The following is an 18,057-nucleotide window of genomic DNA, read 5'->3' as shown; positions in this document are numbered from 1 at the left end:
TGGGTTTTTTTATAATTTCAACCTCCATTTTGGGTGTTTTAGTGAAACTCCCAAAAAAAAATCATCATGCTGGGGTGGGGTTCTCGGAGAGAAAGATGCCCTAAAGAACATATAATTTTCTCCACTTCTATATAGCACTTCACTTTCCCATTAAAAACATAGTATAGTATGTCAATTTTAATGGGTTGAGCCCTTAGCTTTTGCTTAATTACAATATGAAGACAATACTAATCCAACTAGTTAATTCATAGACCTATTATTGGTTGGCTTAAATCATGAGAGCTAGCAGAAAATTGCAAGTCAAAGTGTGCGTAAGCCAACTTGCCAACTTGTAAAATAAATAACTAAAGATGGTGCACACAACTTTTACTATTCATTTATGATGTTAAGTTGGACAATCTAAATTGCAATTTGGGTTCTTCTTTTTCAAGTTTTGGTCTTCTTGTTCTAAATAGGCCGATCCCTTATTCATGGGTCAAATGGGGGGGTTTTGAGGCGCACACAGTTTTCTATATGGTTTTGGCCCTTCTTGGTGTGAGTAAAGAAGAAAAGAAATGCATTTCATAAATCAAAGGTTCCCCATAAACTATATAATCAACACAATTTCAATGATAATCACGTAAATATAGTACAAATCTTTGCCTTTTACTAATGGTAAAAAGGCAAAGATTTACAACTTAAGGGTTTAACAACAGCCAGAAATAACTCATACGTTCCCAGAAGCACCTAATTGAACAGTGCTTCGTTTAACATCGGCAGATTCCATCATAGTGCACAGCATACCGTGGACAATGAATATAGCTTGATGTCCATTGAATTGGAACGACTGGCTTTGTCTCCTCTGGTTTTTTCACTTCTCCAACACTTACAATGGAAGCAAAGCCAAGCTGCTTCTCCAATGACTGTGCCAAGGAAACGGCATCAACTCCAATTCCAATCACCTCCACTACCGCTTTCTCTACGTCTATGGAAACATTGCTCACACCTTTGGCTTCTGCAGCAATCTTCAAGGCCTTGGTTCTGCAGTTCTGAGAGGTCAATTGCACCTTGATCACTATCTTTTGCTGCATACATAAAGATCATATTTACATAAGGAAAAAAGAAAAACTCTGATAAACAGAATGAAATTAAGTAAAAGGCTTACCTTCGAATTGTAGAGAGAACACGAAATGTCCTTTTCGCAAACACAAAACTTTAGGAATTTTATGAATGAAGGCATCTTTTTATTTATTTATTTGAACACTTTTTGTATAGACGAATTGATCTACTTGAACAATTTTTGTATGGCCGAGTTCTACTTAAACACTTAGAGGTCACTTGGAAAATAATGCCAACGCTATGCTCTATTTAAAGGAGCTTAGTCTTCTTAGAATATAATTAAGAACCTCTGGTCTCCCCAGTCAGCTGCTTGGAAACCAAGGCTTTCACATAGACTGAGTCCATCACACCTTTCGTAGATTCCAATTTGATTCCAGACTACTTTGAATTTTCAGAAAGAAAATAACCAAAAAATAATATATATGGATTAAGGGAAATATAATGATTAATGTATGAGTTGTAATGTTAGTGGGTAGTTCAGTTGGTTCAGTTCTTCCATTTCCACTAATACGGGCAGAGATTCGAAATCCCTAAACACCGATACCCAATGAATATTTGTATAAACCCCATCCACCAATTGCTTCTTAAAAAAAAAAAGAAAAAAGGTATGAGTAGCAATAGTTCAAGTATAAACGGATATAATGAGTACTTTGTTTTTAGCTGGAAAGCTCAATTTGTAGACTCACAAATACAAGAAAAACATTGATTGGTAAGTCATACGTCTAATACGGACCCTGGTGGTGCTTTGTATGTGCTTGGCCATCTTGAATTTCATATTAAATTTATTAGAGACAGCTCTATGTGGATGCACTGATTTGGCCATATACATAGAAAACAAAAATGCAATTCGGAGTTTATGTGTGAAAACTGCATATAAAAATAACTAAAGGAAAATGGAAAGTTTTTCTTCACAACTAGTCAATTATCACTGCTATATGATACTATCCAAATTAAAGAAGAAAATAATAATTAATTCCAAGGATGTCTTTCAGGTGGACGGTCATAATATTTACATTAAAATATTGTTAAACACCTTTATTAGCTAAGGCTCATCCAGTTCTATTTACTTCAATATATACTAATTACATGTATTGCAATATACTAAATTCTCTATATAATTATACATTACTAATTACAACAGTTTGTAAACACCAAATTACTCAGGAGCACTCCAATGAGGATCAAAGCTGAAGTATCTTTCTTTTTTGAATCTGTGCCCCCAGGTGTTAAAGTAGAATTGTCTTTCCTCATTTTGATCAGAGATTTTCCACCAACACCAGGGTGAATCAACCCGTTTGAAAGCAGAAATCTCTTCTTCCAGCATTTGTTTTTCTTGAAATTGGCAACACGCATAAACAATCACTCAGGCAACTCTGCCTGCACCAATCCTCAGTTACTGGCTGAAAATGGTCATACTCAGAATGAGGTCTGTGTTCTGCATCTCTTGAAAATAAAAGGATTCTGATTCTAGTGAGGCATCGTCACAACTTTGTGAAAGAAAGTCCTGTTTGCATCCTTCAACACATCATCTGGATCAATATGGCTGTAACCATATGGACACTGGCAACTTGGTCCGTCATCATCATGTCTGCATAAGCTGTTGAATCCACATGCACCGCCGCTTGTATATTCCAAGAGCGAGGTGCAGATATTTGAAGGCATGTAAGACAAAGTAGACCAAAGCCATGGACCACCTTCCCACAGTTGAGCTAGTACTTTTATGGTACACATGGTATCTGAAAACTCCATCATACTCAATAAGCAGAATTAGGAGAATCCAATGGGAAATTTGTGTTTTACAGCACGAAATTCCCGTCACGTTGCAAGGTAAGCTGGAATCTCCCTCTTGAGTGAGTTGTTTCCTTATATCGCGCAAAGAGTATGGTTTCTTGATTTAGACTCTCTGTAGGAAAGATTGTGTCAGTTGGCTGATCAAAACTCTCCCACAAACTGATTGATTCAAGGTTAGCCAGCACAAAATTTCCAATGTCAAGCATGGCTGCATGGGCAACTCCAGTACCAGAAGAATCAGCAACCCATATTCGTTTGCCTGTTGCAGCCTCATTGAGCCTCAACTGTCCATCTGCAGTGAGTTCAACTTTGGATCCTTTTGCCACTAGATGATTACCATGGCTGACCACACAATAGGTTTTTTCTGGTATTTTGTTAAACCAGATGGATAGTAAGAAGCCATGTTTACCAATTTTTTGGAAACCAAAAGCAAATTCCCCAGATTGTGATGTCCAAAATGAGCCATTGTCCTCTGCAATGAGTGATTATGAGTGATGAGCCCAATGATTTGTTCTTTTAAATTTGAGCATTGGTGGAAAATGGCAGCTGTATAATGAGAAGCACAAAGCATATGACAGTTCAAAAGACATGGCACATACAAAGGAGGAGCATATGGTGATTAGCAAATTCAACAATGATGTGTAATAAGACCAAAATATATACAGAGAGTTTCAATTTCCTTTATTAAATAATCATTTCAAATTTTTTATTTTATTGATTTTAGCTTAACCGTGTAAGAATATACACTGTTGGTGTAAGGGGTTAGGCATGGAGGCCTTTTGGATTATGCCAAGTTCTTTACCAATGTTTTAGAAGCATTTTCCTATTAGAAGTTTTAATTTTTTAAATGATGATTGAATAAAATAGGTAAACTTTTGAGGCCAAGCAAATGAGGAATGACATACTCAGTAGATTAAATGGATGGTGTTTAGACATGGAGATTTAACCATTTGATTTGTCAAAAAGAAAAGACCTTTTCCAATGGTTTTGAAGCATTTAACAATATATAATATCAAAAGAACATTTCAATGCAATGAGTTAACAACTAATTTTTATTCGGTGATATTTCTCTTTACAATATTGAAAGATCCCAAAATATCAACCCCGAGTCTGCATGTCCAACGAGCATAATTAAGATAAAATCAAGAAAAACAAATGCCAACAAAAGTAAAAGAAAAAAAACTTATACCGTTAATCATCATGAATTCTTCAAACAGTCAACTTAATAGCAATTGTCTTGAATGAGGAAATAACTTTATTTTTTGAGGTCTGGTTAATAGTAATTGTCTCTCATGAAAACTTCTGATTGGATTTTATACCCTAATGTCTTTGGGGAATTAAAAAACAAAATGCCCACCCGATTATATGGTCGGGTATGAATTCGGGTATGAACTCGGATAGGGAGAGAGGGCTTCATCGAGAGGGAAGGGAATTTTCATGGAGAGAGAAACTTAGAACATTGAGCGGGGCATGAAAAATTAGGTTGAGAAAGACAACTTTAGTTTTTGGTGAAGCTGAGAGGGACAACTTAAGTTCAACAGTATTTAGCGTGTTTTGGATGCACGTCGGTGACGTGTTTTTGAAATATGTTTTGGATTACCACCGTATAAGATGCCTTAAGACGTCGCTTTTATAACCACTGACGTGGTTTGTAACCAATTTGAAAACCAAGACGCTTTCTTCGAGTTCCGACGTCTTTTAAGTGACGTGTTTTTGCAATATTGGCGTAGTTTACATCATGACAGTGGAATTGGATGAGCTGAAGATTATTGTGTCCTTTGAATATGTTAGCTTTTTTAGCAGAAAATTGCAAGTCAAAGTGTGTATAAGCCAACTTGCCAACTTGCCAACTTGTAAAATAAATAACTAAAGATGGTGCACACAACTTTTACTATTCATTTCTGATGTTAAGTTGGACAATCTAAATTGCAATTTGGGTTCTTCTTTTTCAAGTTTTGGTCTTCTTGTTCTAAATAGGCCGATCCCTTATTCATGGGTCAAATGGGGGGGTTTTGAGGAGCGCAAAGTTTTCTATATGGTTCTGGCCCTTCTTGGTGTGAGTAAAGAAGAAAAGAAATGCATATCATAAATCAAAGGTTCCCCATAAACTATATAATCAACACAATTTCAATGATAATCACGTAAATATAGTACAAATGTTTGCCTTTTACTATTGGTAAAAAGGCAAAGATTTACAACTTAAGGGTTTAACAACAGCCTGAAATAACTCATACGTTCCCAGAAGCACCTAATTGAACAGTGCTTCGTTTAACATCGGCAGATTCCATCATAGTGCACAGCATACCGTGGACAATGAATATAGCTTGATGTCCATTGAATTGGAATGACTGGCTTTGTCTCCTCTGGTTTTTTCACTTCTCCAACACTTACAATGGAAGCAAAGCCAAGCTGCTTCTCCAATGACTGTGCCAAGGAAACGGCATCAACTCCAATTCCAATCACCTCCACTACCGCTTTCTCTACGTCTATGGAAACATTGCTCACACCTTTGGCTTCTGCAGCAATCTTCAAGGCCTTGGTTCTGCAGTTCTGAGAGGTCAATTGCACCTTGATCACTATCTTTTGCTGCATACATAAAGATCATATTTACATAAGGAAAAAAGAAAAACTCTGATAAACAGAATGAAATTAAGTAAAAGGCTTACCTTCGTATTGTAGAGAGAACACGAAATGTCCTTTTCGCAAACACAAAACTTTAGGAATTTTATGAATGAAGGCATTTTTTATTTATTTATTTGAACACTTTTTGTATAGACGAATTGATCTACTTGAACAATTTTTGTATGGCCGAGTTCTACTTGAACACTTAGAGGTCACTTGGAAAATAATGCCAACGCTATGCTCTATTTAAAGGAGCTTAGTCTTCTTAGAATATAATTAAGAACCTCTGGTCTCCCCAGTCAGCTGCTTGGAAACCAAGGCTTTCACATAGACTGAGTCCATCACACCTTTCGTAGATTCCAATTTGATTCCAGACTACTTTGAATTTTCAGAAAGAAAATAACCAAAAAATAATATATATGGATTAAGGGAAATACAATGATTAATGTATGAGTTGTAATGTTAGTGGGTAGTTCAGTTGGTTCAGTTCTTCCATTTCCACTAATGTGGGCAGAGATTCGAAATCCCTAAACACCGGTACCCAATGAATATTTGTATAAACCCCATCCACCAATTGCTTCTTGAATTTCATATTAAATTTATTAGAGACAGCTCTATGTGGATGCACTGATTTGGCCATATACATAGAAAACAAAAATGCAATTCGGAGTTTATGTGTGAAAACTGCATATAAAAATAACTAAAGGAAAATGGAAAGTTTTTCTTCACAACTAGTCAATTATCACTGCTATATGATACTATCCAAATTAAAGAAGAAAATAATAATTAATTCCAAGGATGTCTTTCAGGTGGACGGTCATAATATTTACATTAAAATATTGTTACAATTTTTTTTTAAATGTTAATTCATTATACTATCAACTTCTTCCTTTTTTTTTTTCTTTTATAGACGTTGATGTACCTAGAGTACCTCCTAGGAACCATCTAAGTGAATCCATCCATCCAGGTAAAGACAATTTGAGACTTCTGTTTACTGGTACCAATAAGCCAATGTGAGTGTGTGTGTGTGTTTTTTTTCGGTTGAATACAATTTATTTATTTTTATACAAGTGATAATTGGAATTGTTAACTGGAGCCACTGATTTAGTCCTTGTGTCTGGACAAGACCCAAAGTATGTGAAGACATGGTGGGGCTTATGTGTTTGTTTTAGCGCATAAGCATATGCCCTAAAACTGCTTCATATTCTATGTAAACGTATGTTGATCATGGGATTATAAATTTCCAAAAGTAAAGTTTCACCATTTAAATTAGGAAAATTTTAGAAAAATTACATTTATATACCACATTGTGAATTATATTTCTAATAAAGTTGACACTCATTGTATGAAAATAAATACAAATTACAATAGGAAATAAATCTTAATTATAATAGAACTAGATAAATGGGTAAGTAACCAAAATCCTAACTAAAGACTCGCCAACAAAATATACATCTCTATTAGAGAACAAGTCGTTAAATTATGAAATTTTGTATTCGAATTAGCCTGCTTCAGTATTGGGACGGGCCAACCCCTCTTGTTCTTGAGTCAAAGGGGTACAAAATGTTGTATATCATTCTTGCGGTTCTTGGTATGAATGAAGAAGGTATAACATGACTCAAAAGTTCAGGATCAACTCCGTTTGAATGAAGAAATTAAAAATTATATAGAATTCTAAATAACGGAATTTAGATTTCCATCATTTTAATTTCTAGCAATTGAAGATTTTAGTGTTTGGATTTATGTATGTCAAATTTTGTAAATGACACTATGGAAATTGTGAAATGACTTATATTTTGATGGAAATTAAACTCGGGAATTTAATGCCCCAATTTCCATGATTTTTCTGTGCATCATCTAATAAATTCTGCTCTTAACTTGCCAAACAAGAGAATTGTCAATTTCTCATCTTAAATTTCAACTTATTTTTCCTATTAAATTTCAAGTTATTTTACCTTATCCGAACATAGAATGGACAAAACTTCAACAACAATCACGTTAACATAGCAAATGTTTGCCCTTTTGCCATACGTAGAAAGGCAAAGGTCCATTGTAGACAACTGTAGTCTGTACAAGAGTCTCCAGATTAACAGTGCTTAGTTTAATATCAGGTTTCCGTCAGAGTCATAGTACACAGGAAACATTGGACGAGGAAAATAGGTTGATGCCCATTGAATTGGCTTTATCTCCTCTTTCTTGTCCTCTTTCTTGTCCTCTTTCTTCGCTTCTCCGACGCTTACTATGGTGGCGTAGCCAAGCTTCTTCTGCAATGACTTGGCCAAGCAAACGGAATCAACTCCAACTCCAGTAACCTCCACTAGCTCTTTCTCTACTTCTATGGAAACGTTGCTCACACCTGCTTAATTAATTAGTGGTTCATCATTAACTAACTAATTAATTAGCAATAATTACTTTGAATGATATCATTTGGGTAATCACAAATTAATTATATATATTGGCTATTTGAAATTGATGCATGCTTTCGGTATATACCTTTGGCCTTTGCAGCAGTCTTCAAGGCCTTGGTTTTGTATTTCTCAGACTTTATTTGCACCTTGTAGACTATCTTTTGCTGCATATATAAATAAACATCACATATATATACAGTTAAAGCCTTTTGTTTCACTTTCCCAAACAAGAAAATAACTCTAATAAAATGAATGGAAATACTACAAAAATATATGTTTTAGGAACAAACTAAAACTAATTGAAAAGCTAATTAAGCTTACCTTGGTGGTGGGGAGTGTACATGAAACGTCCTCTTTCCAAAAAGAAATCCAGTGTATGAATCTTTCTATGTATGAACGCATCTTTTCTCTACTCTGAATTTTTTTTAATATTTCTTTCTGTGGAATTCTGCTTCAACATTTGGAGATTGCTTCTTTTTATAGAAGCTTAGTCTTCCAAGGATGTTACCTCGTGTTGACCTGTCTCTCTTCATCCGTATACATATGGGGTCAGCTGCTTGGAAACCAAGATTTTCCACAGACTCAGCCAAGACACCTACCTAAATATTCAAATTTGATTTCCTGGAATACTTTGATTTTTCACAAAGGAAAAAAGAAGAAGGAAGAGAATGCATATTCAAAAATAGAATAACTAGGGAGCTTGTAAGTGATTGAGCGTCTCGCATTTCATGCATGCAATGGAAGCTTAATTGGCCACAGATTCATGTGTGACAGTTTCTACCCAACTACTATTTATAGAACCACAATCATTGAATTTTTTTAAAAATTAATTCCAGGGCATCCGCGTAAACGGTCAAAGCCAAACGTTTCCTTCAGAAGGACGATTAAGATTGCAATAAAATATTGAAAAGTCTTGTGGCATTGCGGCTGACGCATGTATACAGTGAGTCCTTCGAATCATCTATGTGAGTCAATCCAGCTAAAGACAATTGGGTACCCTCAGTGTCTATGCGAACCAGGAATTGAGGTTAGAGGGGGTTTATTTTGCAAAATATAAAAATAAAGGGAATGAGCGCATAAACACTTCAGGTTCTCGTAAAGCTTCTTGAAAATCATTACAGCTTTCACACATCAAGTTATGATTGTTGTGTATATAAAACCCTTCTATCCTTTTTCAATATTCAATTCAATTCATACACACAACATTAAATTATTTACACACTTAGAGAGAAAAAGAAAAGGAGAGTGAAATGGCTTGGAAGAGAGAGAGAGAGAGAGAGAGTTGAGTAAGGGCGTAGGACCCCTTTGGGCCCTAAGTGGCTTCGCCACTAGGTACCATATAAGCAATAGCAACACCAAATGAGGAAACTGATAAAACAATGGTGGCTGCATAGTCTCTATTATTAGTAGAGACAAATAATTGTCTCAAAAATCAACTCAGGGGACAAATCAAAATCAGTAGCTAGTGTGAGTTTTTTTAGTAGTGTTCGTACAATCGACCAACTTTACATGTGATATTAATCTCAACTAACGGAGGAAAATTGATTTTTTAACTATGGGAAATTTCTTCACATCCTCACACGATTAGGGGAAATTTCTTCATATCCTCACGTGAGACCAGGGGCGGAGGGAGCTAGGGCCTAGGGGGTCCTATGCCCAATGTTCTTGAGACCTTGGGTTTCTTAACACAATTACACATCTTTTATCTCACTTCGAAGTGCCTTTTATGTTGGTCTTCTCTCCCTTTTCCACTATTATTACTACCCATACTCTCTTTTTGTCTTATTTTAACTTTGATTGTAGTAATAAATTACCATTTGAATTTTGTTAGTGTATGTGTATATTTAACTAAGTACATGCAATATCTTTTGCTAGTATCAATGATGAGTAGATAGTTAATGTGATATGTAATAGAGTATAATAATTAAGTTTATGAATTTGTATCATGTAAAAAATTAATTAAAATGCCACTGTAAAGAAAAATAAATTTCAATATATGAGGTGCCCCCTCTATAAAAAATTTCTAGCTCTGCCACTGCGTGTGATGATACCATGAAAGAAATTGAGATTTTGTCCAAAACTAATTGGCCATGGCTATGTGAGAGTAGCCTATAAGTCCTATATAAAAGCATGTAAAATTTCTTAACTTTCCAATATGAGATGTGCGTTAGTGGTTCTTCAACTCACACTTCATCTACTCCTTATCTGCTATTTAAGCAAATGCATAACCACAGCTACTCCTTAATTTGGGGTTTAAAAAGCTTCGCAATCCCTCTGATCATTGCCGTGCATTGAGACAGGCTCATGTGGTCTAGTATAAGTTCTATTATTCTTTGCTAGCAAAGTTTATTCCCAATAACAGAACCTACCAGTCATATTTCTTCTTTGAAAACTAAACTCAAGAGAAAATGCATAAACTCCGCTAACTAGTGGACTTGTACAATGGGTTGAGGACTTGGAATCTGGACAGAAGTGTGCATGTGGAAGCAATCAAACGACAAGTCTTTTGCGACAAAACACAATATATGTCCTAGACTTCACACGTGGAAGGCCTATCAGTGGACTGGTTGGCATTATTGTTTTTATTGTATCTGAATAGTAGTACTTGTCGACAAGTCGACGACGTATATGGTGCAGATTAGTTGATCGACTTTTCGTTGAAGATAATTTCCCTTCATAGTATGCATAGGGAGAATGATGTAACACAAATTGCAGGGAAATTTCAAAAGACTATGATAGTTATATGTTGCGACAAGACAAGACATCATGTAGCAACGAAACATTCCATCCCAAAGCTAACGCAAAGAAAAATTCTGACCAGTCATAGGTTTTTCTCAAATGTTGCTATCATTATCATATGTGGAAAGTCTTTGCTAAAACCCTTGCGCTACTCTTAAGTCCAAGTGGAAATTTCCTGCTCAATATTATTACAACTTTGGATAATATGAATATATCACCAAAAGTTGTATATCTTGTAGCTAAATTACAAGCCTCTTTCGTTCAAGTTGGGATCTATGGAAAGCAATACGTTCCATAGCACGTCAAAAACAAAAATGTAACCTCAAATTTGCTTTTTGAATCTTTGATGCTAGTACGGATTCGGGGCCTGTATATTTAGGGATTGTGCATATTAGTGTAATCATTATAACTGGTCTAAGAATTACTATTAATTAATCTAAATTCATAACTAATGGCAGTCCACATGTAAGAAAAACCAAAACCAAAATACAGGCACAGGGCACAAACAAAATCTTAAACAAGAAAAGAAATCAAAATTATAAACCCTAGTTTGGTTGTGATCGATCTAAGATATCGATATATCTATCTTCAAGCTAAATAGAGCAATTGCTGTGAAAAGGGTTTACATAATAGAGCATTGGACTGGTTCTGGATATTCATCAACCAGTTCATAGTACATTGGAGGACAATATTGAACACAGCCTGGGGGAGGCGTTGCCTTTTCCTCTTTCTTATCATCTTTATCTCCTTTCACTTCTTCAACTTTGACAATGGCTGCGAAGCCAAGCTTCTTCCTTAACAAACTGGACAAGCAAACAGAGTCAACCCCATCTCCAATCACCTCCATATGACCTTTGTCTGCTCCTTCGATCGACACTTTGCTCACACCTGCTTTATATGTAATCGTCCATTAATACTTATTAACTGACCTAACTACTAGTGATGAAATTCTTGAATTTCTTTTCTTCCTTTTTTTCGATAAATTGATCTATATGTAATCATCCTACCGTGTGCAGCTGCAGCAATCTTCAAGGCCTTGGTTCGGCATTTGTCACAGTGCATTGGCACACTCACTACTATCTTTTGCTGCACATAAAAATTTGTACAAAGTATATGTGCGAGCAATGATCATCTTATATATTCAATTTCACTTGCATAAAAAAGGAAAGTATGTGCCTATGTACAATAAAATCCAGAGAATTTAAGTATGAAGTGGACGCGTAAAGTTTTAGAGGCTTACCTTCATGTTGGAGAGAAGGGTATGAAATGAAGCTTTAAGCTTTTTGGGATGGAAAACTCTATGAAATCTATGAAAGTAGAACTATCGATCACTATGCTGTGTCAAGGCATATATTATCTACTTATTTTATAGGAGCCAGCTTCGTCGTACAATATTATTAGCTCCTGTTGTTGACTTGTAATTTTAAGTCTACATACACTTGCACGGTTTTGTAGACTTTTTAATTTTAGAGCTTATCCAATATAGATCCCTACATTTTCTATTTCCTAAACATATACTCATCACTCTATAAATCTATGTGTAAAACCCAATTTCAAATTTAAATGACTAGTAGGATATAAGAGGTTGTAGTATTTCTATGTTTTTACATCATTGCCACCAAACTTCATATTTTATTTATAATTTATTTCAAGCATTTCATTAACTACCATAATTGTAATTAATATACTCCCTATTAATAGCATATCAACCACCCCATTTCTTTTAGTTGTCATTCCCTCTCACATCTCGCCCCCTAAAATTACAAAAAAAAAAAAAAATCTGTAAATTACATATCCAATAATGTACCTATGAAATATAATATAAATATATACATATAAAATATAGGTATATTATTTACAAAAAAAAAAAACAAAGTCAGTTACTTTGTAATTGCGTATATTTTTCATAATTAAAAATAGGTACACAATAATTTAAATAAAATATAGGTACATTATTTACTCACAGGTAAATTATTTTACAATATACCTGTAAATGTGTATAGGTACATTATTTGGAATAGATAATTATGTACACTTTTCATACTAGGTAAATTATGTTTTTCATAAAACAAACAAGTAATAGGTACAATATTTTTTCAACATAATTAGTATGTACAGTTTTATTCATAAACAATTATAAAGTGGATTATTAGTCATGTATAATTCATAAAAAGAAAATAACATAAACATTTTATTAAACAAACTGATTACCTAAATTTGAATTTATTGTTAAATTTTTTTAAAATGTTTCAAAATTAATTCCTACATCCATTACAACCATTTGGAGATCTTTCCAAATTCAACATCTGTCATTATATACAATCCAATTAAAAACTGTTTTCATATTGATTCCTACATTAATATACAAAATGCAATAATGGCTTAGTTGAGGGTATTTTTGGAATTTGAAAAGTACAATAAATCAGATTTTATGCTTAATTAGGTAACTTGCTGAGTTGGATCCTAGTCATGGGTTTTTACTTATACAAATTGGGTATTATTTATAGGAACAAAAAGTGAAGGGTTTTAGGTACAGCAAATTGAATTTAAAGTGTGTAAGCCAAATTTACTATTAATTTTAAGTCCATTTTTACACACACATGCATAATGCCTTTTGGCTGTAAGTTTCGTTAACTCACTATTTGTTCCTTTCAAGTCTGGTTTTTCTCTTTTGTAGTTATGAAATTTGATGTAGTTTTGATAAACAATGGAACGGGTAAACCTTAGACTTTGTTTTTACGTTATAAATTGGTCATCAATAATGGGTGGTTCAGCTTCTGTATCTTTTAATCCTATATATGTTAGAACAGAAGAGATAGATAAAGTGAGGAGCCCATGGGAAAACATTTGTTTAGAAAATCTAATTTGAACGTACATATTACATGCGTGACTATGTCTTTGGAAAAACATAAAGGAGAGAGAAATTTTGTAAAAGAAGCCAAAATGGACAAAATTGCTCTTATTTATTTTTGGATTTCCTAAGAAATCTTTTACATTTGCATGTCTTTGATTTGAAAGTTGAGAGGTTTTTCTGTCTTTTTTGAAAAAGCTTTGGCTTTTTCCAAAAGTGAAATTTTTTTTTTTGCTAAAACCTAAATTTACTTTTAATATTTGTATATTAAAGTTAGGCAAGATGAGAAGTGAAGAATGATATTGATTCTTTCTTGACTACCAACCCACCTCCACAATGTCACAAGATATATATTGTCCACATTTCCATTGATAATGACCCAATCCCCTTTGTCTCATATTGATGGTTGATTTGCAATATACTACCTGCCATATATGATCATAGGTTTTTCTAAGATATACAAATTCGATCTGAAAGCGAGGTATCTAACAAAGTTGCCTCTCTAATAGGGGTTTTCTAACAAAATTACCTCTGGTATGGGGTACCAAGCTGAAAACTAAAATCCTCTCCACCATAGGTTTCTCTAGAATAGTTTTCAACGTATGTAATTAGAAAATCGTTTGAAACATATACGAGAAAAATCGTCCTCATATATCCGCTAAATCACTTATAACTTAATTATTTAAGTGGTTCATACATGTTTATGAAAGTAATTAATTCTCGTCATTGGTGATTATATCTTTTAGATAATTTACATTGGAACAGCGAAGTCAAAGTCTTTTAGTAATCTATAACAACTCGTAAAAAGCAAATTTCATAATGTGAAATCCTTTCTTTGGATGAGAAAGCATACCTAATATCCATGACTACAAGTTTGTTATTCCAACCTGCACCAGCTGTCATTAAATATACATCTCCTACATACAAATAATATAATATATAACATATATATCATAACAAAGTCAAAGTCTTTGTTGGCGTGACTTATGAGTTTCCTTGCACACCAAGGATTCCCATATTAGTTGTAATTGATTTTCTACCGTGAATAAAATTAGTAGTTATTACTTTCCTTGGCCTACAAAGCTTTCTTGTATTATAAATATGACCTTATACAACGAGAAGAATACACATAAAATTCCCACAAATAATATCCTCTCATATTTTAGCAGTTTTTACATATAAATATATATATGTTAGATATGATGCCTACGTCACATGGATATTAAATATTTGCACATGAAAATGAGGAAATATATGTAGCAATCCATGGCATCACTTATAGCTTATTTAAGCCTGAAGTGAAAACTTTATACTCAAAATTAAAAGTTCGGGTAATGAAATTGGTGTCATCACTAAAAAAATATGTTCTTGCAGTGAAATTATACCATCTTTGGTTATTCATAAAGTTGGGTGGGTCAGAACTTTTTACAGAAAGCAACACCTCCATTCAGCATCAGCAAAAATGTGAAGTCAAATTTGCTCGATTGAATCTCACACCATATATATATGAAATGGCAAACTAGCTGAGGTGGATGTGCCCATTTTGTACATATATAGTCAACTTTTCAATCATGAATGAAAATACTGAAATTAAATTGATATAATCATGAAATGAAATAAAACTTTCTAGGACAATTACAAGATAGAGCAAGTTGGCTCTGGATATTCACGAACCACTTCACAGTACATTGGAGGACACTGCGGAGCACAATACTGAACATAGCTTGCAGTTGGCTTTTCCTCTTTTTTATCTCCTTTCACTTGTTCAACTTTTACTATGGCCGCGAAGCCAAGCTTCTTCCTTAGCAACTCCGTCAGGCAAACCGAGTCCACACCATCTCCGATCACCTCCACATGATCCCTGTTTGCTCCTTCTATCGACACTTTGCTCACACCTGCTTATGTTATCAACTCCAATTAATATATCTGAAAAAGTTGAAAGAAATGTTGATGGATCATGGATATATATATATATACCGTATGCAGATGCTGCAATCTTCAAGGCCTTGGTTCTGCATTTGTCACAGTGCATTTGCACCTTCACTAATATCTTTTGCTGCAAAACAACAAACACATAAATATATGTATACATGAAAAAAGAAAATGAAGGCAACGTACTTGCATAAAATGTACCTTCATGTTGGAGGGTATATATGTATGACCAAAACAAAATGGAAGAGCTCTGAATTTTTGGGATGGAAAACTCTATGAATCTATGAAAGTAGAACTCTTGCTGTGATCTGTACTTATATTTATACTATTGTAAGTTCATATACATATGGAAACAATAATTATTTTAGTTTTCTTTTTATAAAGTCAGATCAAGCACCGCGGTTTCGCAGAATTAGTCATGCCAATGGACCAATGGTATTCTTTATTTTAAATTTTTTTTAATTATAAAAGAATGTACATCTCATTCTCGTTTTTACTTTTTTTATTTATTAATGAGATAAGGGGGAGAAAACCCCAAAAAGAAACGACAACTAACTAATACAGATCAAGTGAGGCCTAACAACACCTTAAGAAATCATCCACCAAGAAAGAGTTAACCCGGATAGGAGCCTCATCCAAATAACAAACCACCATATCCAAGTTAATGATCCAGTTAGCCATACAATCAGCTACAAAATTCCTTTCTCTGTATACATGAGCAAGGTAACCGTTGCTGCCTCATAAGAACACAATAGCTGTGAACCAACGGAGCAAGAGGGTGACAAGTCAACGTAGAATACTTAATTTTCTCTATATATTATTATAAATGTTTTACGACAAGCCAGAATACTTTGATTGCGTATCACTGTAGCTTTAATTTTCCCTGGTTGTGGCATTTGAATTCATACGGAACTAATATATTATGAAGAGATATTTATCAGTTCCTAATTACTAGTGGGTTTGACAACTTTTCATTAATTTATTTTTAATGGCATTCTTATCCAGTGATTAAGTATTCTCAACACCCAGAGAATGAGTCAATATCGCCAGCAAGTAGCAAATGAATTTCAAGGATCAAAACCTTTTGACCATCACAAGGTTCGGCCACTCAAAACTATCCGCCACGCTTATCCAGCTAATCCTCTTAATCTATACAACATAACGAATTTGAAAACGATATTTAATATACCCGAGTAACTCACTAAAATCACAACAAATAAATGTCAAAATACAAGCGATAATCTAAATTACAAAGGGGAGGGAGGTTTCTCACACTGTTAAGAAGGTCAATGATTTCCTAATGTTCACAGGATGGATCTGGAAACAAATATGTAATTATGTGCTGTAGAATATTTCTTTTCCTATTGTAATTTAGATTCCTAGAATAGCTTAGCATCATTATAGGAAATCTCTTGTATAAAGTTACACCCTCTGACTCAATGAAAATTATTCAGGCAAATATCTTTCTTCCCTATTTTACATGGTATCAGAGCAGGAAGACAAACCCTAGCTCTCTCTTTTTTGCCGTCTCAATTTTTATTTTCTTTGCCATTGCTTCTCATCATGGAGCGCGAGCAATTTCTCTCTGATCTCCAGTTTCAACAGATATTATCTATTATTAACAATAAAGGGGCAAATCAATCCTCCAATCCTAAGGCCAATGCTGCTGGTACTTCTTCAAATTTGTCACAAGCACCGTTGCGCCTCCGTCGATTAATCCTCGATAGTGGTGCAACCGATCATATTACTTCTTCTCCAAATTTGCTTGTCAACAGTCATCAGAACACTATTTTACCGCCAGTTATTATGCCCAGTGGAGAACAGGCTCCAATCACATCTACTGGAACTTTACCTTTGAACTCTGTTATTTCTTTGAAAAATGTGCTTGGTGTGCCATCTTTCAAGGTGGATTTGATGTCTGTGAGTCAAGTTACAAGAAGTCTCAATTGTTCTGTAACCTTTTTTCCCTCTTGGTGTATTTTGCAGGACTTGACGACGAAGACGACGATTGGTTTGGGTAAACAACGAGACGGACTTTATTACTTGGTCGCATTGGCGTCAGCAACACCGAGCCCTAAATTCAGATCCTCCGCTGCCATTGCTAGCCATCCATCTTGTTCTCATGTCACCTCCTCCACTGACTTGTGGCACCGCCGATTAGGGCATCTATCTTCCTCTAGATTAGATTTTATGGCAAAAAATTTGCTCAATTTTCCTTTCAAATCCAATAATCCTTGTGATGTTTGTGCACTTGCAAAACAATGTCGACTTCCTTTTTCTGCTAGTTCAATTTCGTCTGTTAGACCGTTTGAGTTAATTCACTGTGATATTTGGGGCCCCTACAAAATTCCTTCTTTTTCTGGTGCTAAATATTTTTTGACAATTGTGGATGATTATTCTCGTTTCACATGGGTATTCTTTATGCAGCACAAAAGTGAAACACAACATTTACTTACAAATTTTTTCTCCTTTGTCAAAACTCAATTTGCTGCATCCATTGCTAATATTCGAGTTGATAATGGGGGGGAATTCTCTTCTATGAAAGCTTTTTTTCAACAAAATGGCACTACTTACCAACACTCTTGTGTCTATACACCCCAACAAAATGGGGTTGTA

General features: G+C 34.5%; 5 protein-coding genes and 1 long non-coding RNA gene across 7 annotated transcripts; 1 reads left to right on the top strand and 5 right to left on the bottom strand.

Moving 5' to 3' along the window:
* Positions 1 to 604: 604 nt before the first annotated feature.
* LOC107881409 (heavy metal-associated isoprenylated plant protein 16-like) lies at positions 605 to 1,291 on the bottom strand. The gene is made up of 2 exons (XM_016795128.2): positions 1,145 to 1,291; positions 605 to 1,064 (listed from the first exon to the last, which is right to left on the bottom strand). The coding sequence occupies exons 1-2, from the start codon at positions 1,217 to 1,219 to the stop codon at positions 747 to 749; spliced, it is 393 nt and encodes a 130-aa protein (XP_016650614.2). The 5' UTR covers positions 1,220 to 1,291; the 3' UTR covers positions 605 to 746.
* Positions 1,292 to 2,129: 838 nt separating this feature from the next.
* Positions 2,130 to 3,694, top strand: LOC107880418 (uncharacterized). The gene is made up of 2 exons (XR_016123682.1): positions 2,130 to 2,925; positions 3,013 to 3,694. It is a non-coding gene; the product is annotated as an uncharacterized LOC107880418 (long non-coding RNA).
* Positions 3,695 to 4,995: 1,301 nt separating this feature from the next.
* On the bottom strand, positions 4,996 to 6,852 carry LOC148921329 (heavy metal-associated isoprenylated plant protein 16-like). The gene is made up of 2 exons (XM_089041626.1): positions 5,556 to 6,852; positions 4,996 to 5,475 (listed from the first exon to the last, which is right to left on the bottom strand). Exons 1-2 carry the CDS (start codon positions 5,628 to 5,630, stop codon positions 5,158 to 5,160), a joined length of 393 nt encoding a protein of 130 aa, XP_088897752.1. The 5' UTR covers positions 5,631 to 6,852; the 3' UTR covers positions 4,996 to 5,157.
* Positions 6,853 to 7,493: 641 nt separating this feature from the next.
* On the bottom strand, positions 7,494 to 8,688 carry LOC103319678 (heavy metal-associated isoprenylated plant protein 47-like). Its single transcript, XM_016794872.2, has 3 exons — positions 8,241 to 8,688; positions 8,005 to 8,083; positions 7,494 to 7,867 (listed from the first exon to the last, which is right to left on the bottom strand). The coding sequence occupies exons 1-3, from the start codon at positions 8,319 to 8,321 to the stop codon at positions 7,608 to 7,610; spliced, it is 420 nt and encodes a 139-aa protein (XP_016650358.2). The 5' UTR covers positions 8,322 to 8,688; the 3' UTR covers positions 7,494 to 7,607.
* A 2,448-nt stretch (positions 8,689 to 11,136) lies between these two features.
* LOC148921328 (heavy metal-associated isoprenylated plant protein 47-like) lies at positions 11,137 to 12,027 on the bottom strand. The gene is made up of 3 exons (XM_089042911.1): positions 11,899 to 12,027; positions 11,666 to 11,744; positions 11,137 to 11,546 (listed from the first exon to the last, which is right to left on the bottom strand). Exons 1-3 carry the CDS (start codon positions 11,902 to 11,904, stop codon positions 11,281 to 11,283), a joined length of 351 nt encoding a protein of 116 aa, XP_088899037.1. The 5' UTR covers positions 11,905 to 12,027; the 3' UTR covers positions 11,137 to 11,280.
* A 3,077-nt stretch (positions 12,028 to 15,104) lies between these two features.
* LOC148921327 (heavy metal-associated isoprenylated plant protein 47-like) lies at positions 15,105 to 15,707 on the bottom strand. 2 transcript variants are annotated; one of them, XM_089054532.1, is made up of 3 exons: positions 15,643 to 15,707; positions 15,487 to 15,565; positions 15,105 to 15,404 (listed from the first exon to the last, which is right to left on the bottom strand). In XM_089054532.1, the coding sequence occupies exons 1-3, from the start codon at positions 15,646 to 15,648 to the stop codon at positions 15,145 to 15,147; spliced, it is 345 nt and encodes a 114-aa protein (XP_088910658.1). In that variant the 5' UTR covers positions 15,649 to 15,707; the 3' UTR covers positions 15,105 to 15,144. The 2 variants fall into 2 exon arrangements, with proteins under 2 accessions (XP_088910658.1, XP_088910651.1); XM_089054525.1 differs by lacking the exon at positions 15,643 to 15,707 and having other exon boundaries at positions 15,487 to 15,606.
* Between the last annotated feature and the right edge of the window lie 2,350 nt (positions 15,708 to 18,057).

This window comes from Prunus mume, linkage group LG1, assembly GCF_029339155.1.
Source record: "Prunus mume cultivar Tortuosa linkage group LG1, ASM2933915v1, whole genome shotgun sequence".
NCBI classification, from domain to species: domain Eukaryota; kingdom Viridiplantae; phylum Streptophyta; class Magnoliopsida; order Rosales; family Rosaceae; genus Prunus; species Prunus mume.
This window is presented reverse-complemented; position numbering and strand designations above follow the sequence as displayed.